Source organism: Batrachochytrium dendrobatidis (assembly GCF_000203795.2).
Source record: "Batrachochytrium dendrobatidis JAM81 unplaced genomic scaffold BATDEscaffold_17, whole genome shotgun sequence".
NCBI classification, from domain to species: Eukaryota; Fungi; Chytridiomycota; class Chytridiomycetes; order Rhizophydiales; genus Batrachochytrium; species Batrachochytrium dendrobatidis.
The window spans coordinates 372,655-383,861 of NW_006281115.1; the positions used below are offsets into that span (position 1 = coordinate 372,655).

Sequence of the window (11,207 nt, forward strand, 5' to 3'; positions counted from 1 at the left end):
CAACTCCACCAACATCCCCTCCTCCAGTAAAACCATACAGAACTGCTATTAATCAAGTATTCTTTACTCCTGGATCATCCAAATCCAGTATGGATGCTAGTCATGAACGATTGCAAACAGCTGCACAAGGACTGCATACAACTAGCGACACAGATAGTATTTATTCATTCAACTCTTCTATCAGACGTTTACCATCCACTATGTCTTCAAATATGATGCGAGAAAGAGAAGTGTCGTCTGCCATGGTTTCTGCTGCTCGTCGGATTGCTCAGGATGCAAATAATATTGAGAATACTACAAATAATAATGTCAAGAATACTGCAAATCATGTTGAGAATATTACAGAATCAGAGTCTGATACTCCAGCACAAAGTAATGCTACTAACACTCCTATAGCTGACCACTATAGAGAGTCTAGTCCTTCATTTGAAAATGCTTCATTTCCCATTTCTCCTCGACGACCACTCCCAACTCCTCCATCTCGCGCATCTAATCCAACATCACATCTAGATGCAACTGCATCATTGCAATCTACACCATTGCATCCAAACCAGAATGTACAGCCAACTACAACTGAATCATCAACTAAATTTGCAGCTGGTCAGATATTTATTGAACATCATCGACCCCACGCACCGCCATTTCACTATGCTATTGCTCATTTGTCTGAAAAGAAGCGTAATCGGTCAACTAGCTTTTTTAAGATTTTTAAAAAAGGGGAGAACTCAAAAGGTACTATCGAGTCAATGGCCACAGATACTCAGCAGACATCGCTTCCTCGTGCATCTAGCATACGCAGTGATATGTCTAAAGAATCATACCCAGAGGACCAAGCTTCCATCGCTGACGATCCACATCTGAACCTCAAATCGTCTATTTTTTTCCCTACTCCATCGCTTGTCATGTCCGAGTCAAGCTTCTCATCAACACCAACTTCTGGATTAGATTTGTTGCCTGTCCATACAGTTGTATCTCAGCCTTCAAATACTTGTACAAAATCTGAACAGTCTCAGATTCGTCCCAAAGTTCGCGGTCATTTGAAAGGCGATTCAACATTTGCTCATTTAATGATGGTACAAGAACTATCAATTACACCACATGATGATACAACTGATCAATCCACTGGGTATGATGTATGCCACGGACTTGCATCAGAAGGTATTATAAAATCTTCTTCCTTGTCTAAACTAGCTCAACTTTCGCTACCTTTGTCACTACAATCTACTCGTCATAAGGACAAGACAGAAAAACTGGATATTTTGTCTGGTACTTCTAAACTACGCCGTACAGGAAACTCTAGAGCATTTGATAAAGATTCATCTGCCGTGCCTGTGTGGGTTTTAAAATTCAGTCATGACGGGCTCTATCTGGCTGCTGGCAGTCACGATGGAACTGTTTTTATTTGGCGTACAGCTTCATTTATATCCGATTCTTTAAATCATCATAACTTGGAAACCGACATCAAGCTGAATTCTTTTTCACCAAATCAAGAGTTTGAATTTGCTCATTCTACTCACATCACACCATCATTGGCCGAGAATAAGTTGCATTATGCTCAAAATATTTTATCTACAGACATATCCTTTCAACAATGTGAAGGAACTTTATCATCACTTGAAAGTAGAAAGTTGTCTAGCACTCGAAAGTCGACCGACGCCGTTTCGAAATGCACCGATTCATTCATCACAATCAATTCTGCGCGGGAACTAGCTTCTGCACCCAACACACCTAGACCATCTTGCACAAATCAACCTAGCAAGCCAGTTTTTCAATCTCTTTTACAAACAAACTCTGGCACTATCCAATCGTCGACCAACTTGGCGAATAATGCATCCCCATCTACGTATTCAATGGATATATTTGAACAGAAAGCAATGCATGTGTTCAAGGGACATACTCAAGCCATCACAGCCATCTCATGGTCTAAAGGTGGATTTATTGTATCAGCATCAATGGATCGCACAGTGAATCTATGGCATATCAACTGTGCCGATTCTCTCTGCGTGTTTCACCATCCAGATATAGTCACAAGTGTTTGCTTTCATCCACACGACGATCGTTATTTTTTAAGTGGTGCATTGGACGGTCGTGTGCGCTTATGGTCCATTCACGAAAAAAAAGTAAAGTATTGGAACGAGCTTCATCGCAATGCCATATCTGCTCTTGCATTCAACCGTGACGGCACCACTGTGATTGTTGGAACCGTTCAAGGCGATTGTGTATTTTATGAATCTGAAGGACTCAAGTACAATACACAAATCCAACTTGCATCTACTTCTTCATTGAAAGGCAGCAAGGATGTCAAAATCACGGGAATTGTTGCTTTGCCACCACAAGTTACCGACAACCATCAAGACGAAAAGTTTTTGGTAACATCAACAGATTCTCACGTGAGGATATTAAATGCAAGAGATAAATCTTTGTATAGAAAGTTTTATGGGGCTGAGTTGAAGCATGGTCATTTGGCTGCTGGTGTTTCTGATGATGGGAGATTTATTATTTGTCCTTCGGAAGATAAACAGGTTATTATCTGGGACACGGATCCGTCCGAGTCAAATCAGCTGCAGTTTTCTGGAGTGCTGGGTGGGATGAAACAGTGGCAGGCTGATAGCTCCAAGGGTACAGGACTGGAGCGAATCACCCCTTCAGATGTTCCCATCACAGCAGCTATATTTGCACCTGAAGCCTTACGAAAACTGATTGCAAAGCAAACCCATACTCTGAACCACTCTTTGGATCCGTCTGCTACTCTGCTTCCTATGCAATCTTGTTCAAAATCGGCTTCGCTTAACAATTGTGCTGATCAAATTCCCAACGATTCTACCCAATCAAGTTTTTCTACCACTGCTGCCATATCAAATGATGGTGCTGATATACCACCAAATGATGCAGATGGGATGGTGGTGGTCGTGTCGGATATTCATGGACGAGTGCGTGTTTATTTGAATAGATCCAATTTGAATGGCGTAGATGGATCTGGACATGCATCGAAAGCTACACTCTTTGCTCCTACTCTTACTTCGTCTGCTATAGTAGCTGGTAATATGTCACAGATGGGTCCCAAAGGATCACCGTCTAGACTTGAACGACTGCGCGCTGGAATTGTTCATGGAAAAGACATAGTTGCCAAAGGAATTGCTACAGGCAGAGCAAAATCAAACTCTCTCTTACGCTCAGAAGACTCTTTTTTGCATCGTAATCTGGATATTTTAAAGCACGATTCATCAAAACTAGAATAAAGCATTCATTTAATTATTACTATAACATTTAGTCCCTAATAAGAAAAGCACGCTCAGCATTCAAAGAGTCTATACTGTCTGCTTCGCTTTCAATAGATAGTCGCTCGTATAGAGGAGTAGCGGATGATGTATGCGAGTCATTTTCTCCATTTGGGGATCCAGATAAAAAAACAGTATAATACAAAAACCCATATATGCGGATGGTATCATGCCATAAATCCAACCAGTAAAAGCTATCCCAGGCTCCTTTAGCAATGGGTGTTACCGATTTGTCTTCTGGAACAAATATTTTATAATTGAATGCCCAGAGGTGAAGAATAGAAGCAATCATCATTTCAACAATAACGACAAAGCTCTGAATAAGAGTGGACAGTTCACCAACTGTCCAATCATCTGTTGCGTGAATTGTGCCGCTGTTTGCAAGAAGCTTAATGGTGATCCCAAGCCAGAATTGAAAAAAAATGACAAACTTGATGGATAAAAATTGACCAACGAGGTTGTAATGCGATATATCCTATTTTGATGATGTAAAAAGTCAATTTAAAAACAAATGAATAAATAAGATTGAGGAATTCTTACATGTCGAATTGGTAGATAAAATGAAATCAGCGTAAACATAGCCAATCCGACAGATATAGAGTTGAAGACTGTAGTATACATGTGACCAAAATATGGAGACATGGATTCAGAACAGTAGACCTTTCCTATTTCCATGGCCAAGGAGGCCAACGTTGTGATAATTCTGATATATACATATTGCAAAACTAGATAAATCCGTATCAGATATGGTCAGTTACATCCAATGCAATGAATAAAGATGGGCAAAACATACTTCCTAGTTTACAAAAACCAAGAAAATAAAAATGGCTGGGACTGTGGGTTAAACAGCAAGCAGGAGGAGGAAATCGGCGAGATTGCTTTGTCGCAAGCACCTGCAAACGGACGTGTTCCGTTGGGCCGAGATACTCTAAACAAAGTGTAAAGAAGTTGTAGACGACAAATCCTTCGTAGCAATCCCGAACAACATTAATATAGACAGCCCATTTCACAGACCAAAACGAAAGCAACGAACATATAGAATACAATGGGACCATCAATAGAATCTACAATTCAACGAGTTAAAATGATATTAAACGACAGTAGTTCAATGCGATGGTCATACCCTAGTTATCGGACGCTGAAACTGAGGCTTAGTATAGTATCTAAAGTGCATGATGGTGAGATGCAACGAGAGGATAGTAGTTGCAAGCATAAGAACACCTATACTCGCTGTTAGACTTTTAGCAAAATAAGCAATTCAAACAGAGTGATTGATACCTCCAACGGCCAAACCAACGACCCACCACGTAGAAAAGTATAGACTTGAAGTAGGTTTACTATGGTGTTGATATGCAGGACAATCTCGTGCACCATAGAGAATAGCACGCAACATCACGGTCGAGAACGATGCAAATCAAAACAGCAAAACGAGTCAAACAGACTTTACGAGAAGTTGAGAACGTGAACGCTCTTTATGAATTGATCGATCAAATTTGAGTTGCTTGCAGTTTGCTTGCAGTTTACCAACTGTTAGTATTGATGGATGCCCTGCTTGAGTTCATAGATATCAGCAAGATCCCAACAAACGAGCACTTGCGTGCTGTTTATAAAGCTCTGAGTTCTGCTTCTACCATCACGCTTGCTTCCTATACCTCAACGAACATCGATCCACTGGAATTACTACAACCAAACCATCATACTCTTGCATATGTCTGCATCTTGAATGCCAGAATGGCTGTTGCTTCTTCCTCAGTCTATGGTCGCTTGCTTGCCTTTGCATACAAACTGGCTTTGGAATTCAATCCTTTGCAGCTACGAATTGCTTCCCACGCTCTTGTCCAGCTAGGAGAATCGATCTCACAGTGTGCTATTTCATCTGGTCATCCTCCTGCTGCCATCCGTATCTTCTCGCTACTCTGCACCAAGTTAAACTCTACTACTTTTACTGCTGAATCTAATATAAATAGTGTCCATTTGACTCCCTTGCATGTGCTTTTGCTCAAACACTGTCTGCTGTCCAAAAACTACAAAGCTGGTCATGAAGCTTTAAAGGTGGAGATCACCGACATGGCCTCTCCAATCGCTCCTATACGTATCCAAGATTTTATGCTGTATCATTACTATGGAGGCTTGATTCATATAGGAAACAAGCATTTTACTTGTGCCATGCAGTTTTTTGAACTATGTCTGGGTGTTCCTAGCGACATTCCCTCTGCCATCCAGATCGAAGCTTACAAACGGTTTATTCTGGTCTCTTTGCTTGCTAATGGTGCTCTCTTGCTTCCAAAAACAGTCTCTCCTGTTGTGGCTCGGGTCTGTAAGTCACTGACGCTCCAGTATGCAGAGTTTGCTACAGCTTACAGCTCACACTCACTTGCTCGTGCTACCACAAAAGCCTCTCAATATGCCAGTAAATTCGAAACGGACAAGACAAATGGACTAGTGCATCAGTGTCTAGCAGATCTAGTCCGTAGAAAAATCAGAAAGCTCACAGATACGTATCTGACTCTTTCCCTTGGCGATATTACCAGAGCCGTTGGATTAAACGAATTGGATGTCATGACTGGATCTGAATCTACCCTCGAAGCCGAGGCTCATGTTGTGCGCATGATTGACGATCGTCAAATTCTTGCTACCATCAGTCATTTGGATGGAGGCATGGTTTCGTTCCATGATGTATTCAATGGTTTGGATACCCTCTCCACAACAGCTACCCTGGAAGACCAGATTGCTACATTGATGGCTCGAGATACCGATGCTCAAATTCTGGACAGAAAAATCGGCCTATCTCAAAACTATCTTCAAAAAACTATACAAGATAAGGCTCGACCTTTGATGAATACAGAGGATGAAACGAAAAAAGGAGCTTGGAATGCCTAACTTTGTCAAAATACAGCACATAACCATGATACCTTTCAAAACTAAGTTTGAGTAGTGATTTTGATGTGAATTGTCTGAGATTCAAATTAGTAAAAACATTTAGTATATTTTTAAATTCGTACATGAGTTTGGAACGCTCAAATCTGCAGCATTCGAGTTCCCTCAGGCAGTCGATTAGAAACTCGAAAATTAGTTATTTGTCAAACACATTCAATTCAAAGGCATGCCGCCAAAAATCATTAGAGCTCCATCTGCTGCTGCAACAGACAACTCTAAACAATCAAAGTCATCTAAATCTAAAGTTTCTAAAGAGTCGGATTCGAAGAATGCCGACAGTGCTCCTCCTATGACTGCCAAGCAGCAACTCTATGGAACTAGCTGGACAGGAAAAACTCCATTGAATCTACTCCATGAGCATTGTCAGAAACAAGGATGGAAAAAACCCATTCTCCAATGTCGTAAAGACTCGAGCAGTGGTAGTTGGATTGGCTCGGTAAAACTTGCCAAAATGGATAAAAAAACCAGTCAGATTCGTGAAATCTACTGGAAAACTTCTGAAAAATACGAGAGTGAACAAGAAGCCAGACATGCAAGTGCATATACATTGTTAACTAGAATCTTGTCTTATCCGTAATTATATACTGATTTTTAGATGATTGAGCATTCAGTTAAAGTGCAATCGCTCATCCATATATTGTGATTTTAAATACCATTTTAGGCTGCTGCTACTTTTGGTTTGCATCGAGTATGCCATAATACTTCTGCATACCGTCTACTTCCACCCACACAAAGAGATTTATGGTTAAAATTTGAGGGCATTCGAAAATCTTGCAGTGGACCGCAAGCAGAGTTGGACTATGCAACAGATCCATTTCTGGCTCAAGAAATCAAAGAAAGGGAAATACAAAAAACTGCTCAGGTACGAGAGCGCATTGCTGCCGAAAAAGAAAAGTCAAAACTGGCAGGTCCATGGATTCACTATCCCTCCATTAAAATATCACAATCCGATATTCATGCTATTGAAGATTTACTACGCATCAATTTCAGCAAACTTCAAAAGATGCTTCAGGACAATCTGGCAAACAATACTATAGAAGACTCGCATAAACAGACAAGCACTGATACTAAGGAACTTCAATCTGGATCTACAAACGCTTCAAAAGCTAAACTCATCAAAAGTTTTGTTTTGCGTGGATTTCGAGAAACTCATGTAATCGAAGCAGCACAAATATGCAATACTTCTCATAGTATTATGGAATGGCTCTGTGCGCATGTTCCTGATGATGATTTTCCATCTCAGCTTGGTCGAACTGATGCCTCCACCGTGTCATTGGCAAAACACACTACACAATCACTTGCTAAAGAATATAGCATTCAACGCCTTGTGGGGTGGGGATTTCCTCGCCATATGTGCGCATTACAACTAGATCAGTGTGAGGGAAATGAGCATTTGGCGCTTACTCGAATGTGCATGCAACTTCTTGATACAGATCAGGCTTCTATTTTTGACCTTGAAGTAGATGCATCGGATTGCAAAGAAACTTTTATGGAAGAAATGGATGTGTTGCGTTCTATTTTTGACAATCAAATTGAAATTAACACCACTGATGAAGGTGTAATGATTTCGGTTGACATTCGGCCTGAAGTATTGAATGGTATAGAATCAAAACTAGTGGTCTGCATCCACTCTGAATCAAATTATCCATACGAGTCTCCTGCAATCGTAATTCAAGCTCAGCTTCCATCATATATTCGTCTAAGTATGACACAAAAGCTTATGTCGGAAGCCATAAAATTACTAGGTACTCCCGTCATTTATGCCGTCATAGCTATATTTGAGGAATGTGCCGCCGATATTATCAAAAACCCGCCCTCTTTGACGCAGCTATCCATTTTCAAAGATCTAGGCAAACCAACCGATGATACCTCTACTTTTTTAAATGAGGATAATACGTCAACGGCTGATACTTTGGTTGATTCAACGGTCTTGAGCGTCAATCCAAAGAGCAAAACATCACAATCAAGTGCAAAGCATCAGCGTGGTCGCAATCGCTCAAAACAGTCATCAACAAAGAATGGAAGACTCTCGGATGAAGAACTACGTGAAAGATTGTCTAAAAAACAAGTAGATTCTGCGTTTCTTCATATGCAATCAATTCGAAGAAAACTTCCTTCTGCAAACTACAAAGATCAGATTTGCAAGGTACTGTATATAAATTTCATTTTTAATGCATGCCAGTTTCTAAACTTTTTTTATTTATAGGCTCTCTCTTCAAGTAACGCTCTTGTACTTTGTGGAGAAACTGGCTGGTATGAATCAATATGCTGTGTACTGTAGAATTTGGTATTGACGCTAAACAATCCTGTATTGGTAAAACGTAGTGGAAAATCTACTCAGGTTGGTCAATTCATTCTTGAAGACTGTATTGACAAAGGAATAGCATATAAATGCAACATCATTTGTACACAACCACGAAAACTCAGTGCAATTGCACTTTCCAAACGCGTTGCTGATGAGCGGTGCGAAACAGTTGGTGATATGGTTGGCTATGCTGTTAGGGGAGACACGTCTCGCAGTGACAATACCCGATTGATGTTCTGTACCACTGGAATTCTATTAAGAATGCTACTTGGCGATCCCACTCTTACCGGTATCAGTCATGTCATTGTTGATGAAGTTCATGAGCGTAGTGTCGAAAGTGATTTTTTGCTTATTCTTTTGCGTGATTTACTTCAAAAAAAGAGCTCTCTGCGTGTTATTTTAATGAGTGCAACCATCAATGCCGATACTTTTTCTTCATACTTTTTATGCAGTGTTATGACTATTCCAGGATTCACGTATCCTGTAACTGATCTGCATTTGGAGAACATTCTCGGTATGATTGATTATATACCAGATCTTCCAAAGCAAAAAAGCAGTAGTCGTAAAGAAGCATCACAGATTGATTTAAAAAGTGATCAAGATGGTTTTGATGATATGTGGAGTCATCATGATTTATCTGATGGTATTAAAAATGCTCTTGCTATAGCCGAACGCAACAAGCTTCTTCGAATTGACCACAAGCTGATTGCAGCGACTGTGTCTTATATTTGTAAAAACCACGATGACGGAGCTATTTTAATTTTCTTGCCTGGTGTATCAGATATCAAACGTTGCATGGATACACTCAAGCAAGATGTATCATTGAAAAATGAAAATCTTTGCATATATCCACTACATGCCAATCTGACCAACACCGAGCAATCCAAGATTTTTAGACCAACTCGTCGTTCTGAACGAAAAATTGTGATTGCCACCAACATTGCCGAGACAAGTATCACTATCGATGACGTAGTGTTTGTCATTGATTCTGGTAAAGTCAAAGAAATTACCCTACGAAATGAAGTGGTTACTCTCTCGGAGACGTGGTGTTCCCAAGCGGCATGCAAACAACGACGTGGTCGAGCTGGCCGTGTCAAGTCTGGCTATTGCTTCAAACTTTTTACTAGTCATTTTGAAAAGAGCCGGATGAATCCGTTTCCTGAGCCGGAAATTTTACAAACTCCGCTTGAGCAGCTGTGTCTTCAAATTCGCGCCATGAATGTTCAAGATATTACCAACTTTCTTTTCAAGGTATGGCTATTTTAAACACTGCTTCAGTATTAAATTTGCGGTAAAGTGCTTGATGCCTATATATGCACCTGATTACTATTTTAGGCTATTACACCACCGCCTATTGAAATGGTGCATCGCGCAATAGACTTTTTAAAAACAATTAATGCTTTGGATGAGCACGAGAACCTGACAAATCTTGGAAAGCATATGTCTGCAATTCCAGCAGACGTTCGTTTATCCAAAATGCTACTGTACGTTATATCACTGCTATTATTTGTGTAGTGTTGCTTAAACAGAAAGTTTAACAGTTGAACTAATCTGCTGTTTTTAAATTTAGATTTGGAGCCATATTTCAATGTGTTGGTCCTATACTTACAATCGCGGCATGCTTGTCAGAAAAAAGTCCATTTATATTTCCGTCTGACTCTCAAGATCAATCCGAAGCAACAAAGTAGAGTTACAGTTTTAATTGATCACTGTTGGTTTGAATTACATCACCTAACCATGATTAATCGCTATTTGAACTAGAATTCGTAAACAATTTTCTGACGGAGAAAGTGATTTACTAACGGCATGCAAAGTATTTGACGAATGGGTGCAACTACCTACATCTCAACGGCGTGATTTTTGCTCAAAGGTATGATTATGATTTATACTTTTGAAAATGTCTACCTTTTAAATTTTATCAATGCTTACCACTACATGTTTTATTTCAAGAACTATCTATCACATACCAATCTTGAGAATATTGCAGATCGTCGATTGCAGTTTAGAGATATTCTTGTAGATATTGGATATCTTGAATTCAAAGAATATAATGTGAGCTCAACTGTAGCAGACCCTAACATAGTCAAGGCAGTAATCGTTGCTGGACTGTATCCTAATATTGCTCGAATCCGCTTTCCTGAAAAACAGTACGAACAGATTGCACATGGCACAGTTGCTATTGATTCTCGTGCTCGAGATATCCATTACTTTACCAAAGATGATGGTATGATAGTCTTGCCACATTACTTTTATATGCGATTCATTAACACTTGATATCAACAAAAAACTATGCTCGATTCTAATTCATACTACCATTTAAATGCACCATTATGCAGGACGAGTTTTCATTCATCCATCATCTATAAATTTTGAGACTACCAAATATCAATATGGGCATCTTGCCTTTAATCGAAAACTTGCTACATCCAAGATTTTTATTTTAGATCCAACACCTGCTTCACCAATTTCTATACTGATGTTTGGTGGAGCAATAGACACGCTGCATGATGGACACGCTATTGCTGTTGGAGAAGTTGCTCGTTTCCGAGCATTCCCGCGTGCCACGGCGCTTATTCACGGCTTGCGGCGGCTACTTGATATATTATTAGCTGAAAAGTTTGAAGATCCCATGAAAGATGTCATGGCATCAGATGTAGGAAAATGCTTGATGCGAGTTCTTGGGACAG

At 40.0% G+C, this 11,207-nt stretch overlaps 4 protein-coding genes across 4 annotated transcripts; 3 read left to right on the forward strand and 1 right to left on the reverse strand.

The window, feature by feature from the left end:
* Positions 1–1,777: 1,777 nt before the first annotated feature.
* BATDEDRAFT_37531 (uncharacterized protein) lies at positions 1,778–2,428 on the forward strand (the record flags this gene model as incomplete). The annotated part of the gene is made up of 1 exon (XM_006682606.1): positions 1,778–2,428. A coding segment is annotated over exon 1 (576 nt), but the record flags the coding sequence as incomplete, so codon positions are not given.
* An 804-nt stretch (positions 2,429–3,232) lies between these two features.
* Positions 3,233–4,671, reverse strand: BATDEDRAFT_36214 (uncharacterized protein). Its single transcript, XM_006682597.1, has 5 exons — positions 4,583–4,671; positions 4,402–4,499; positions 4,072–4,342; positions 3,819–4,003; positions 3,233–3,753 (listed from the first exon to the last, which is right to left on the reverse strand). Exons 1-5 carry the CDS (start codon positions 4,650–4,652, stop codon positions 3,268–3,270), a joined length of 1,110 nt encoding a protein of 369 aa, XP_006682660.1. The 5' UTR covers positions 4,653–4,671; the 3' UTR covers positions 3,233–3,267.
* A 338-nt stretch (positions 4,672–5,009) lies between these two features.
* BATDEDRAFT_36215 (uncharacterized protein) lies at positions 5,010–6,195 on the forward strand (the record flags this gene model as incomplete). Its single annotated transcript, XM_006682598.1, has 2 exons — positions 5,010–5,203; positions 5,246–6,195. The coding sequence occupies 2 exons, from the start codon at positions 5,010–5,012 to the stop codon at positions 6,156–6,158; spliced, it is 1,107 nt and encodes a 368-aa protein (XP_006682661.1). The 3' UTR covers positions 6,159–6,195.
* Positions 6,196–8,256: 2,061 nt separating this feature from the next.
* Positions 8,257–11,161, forward strand: BATDEDRAFT_567 (uncharacterized protein; the record flags this gene model as incomplete). The annotated part of the gene is made up of 8 exons (XM_006682486.1): positions 8,257–8,361; positions 8,422–8,468; positions 8,541–9,771; positions 9,856–10,004; positions 10,091–10,204; positions 10,282–10,390; positions 10,471–10,708; positions 10,863–11,161. Coding segments are annotated over 8 exons (2,292 nt in total), but the record flags the coding sequence as incomplete, so codon positions are not given.
* Between the last annotated feature and the right edge of the window lie 46 nt (positions 11,162–11,207).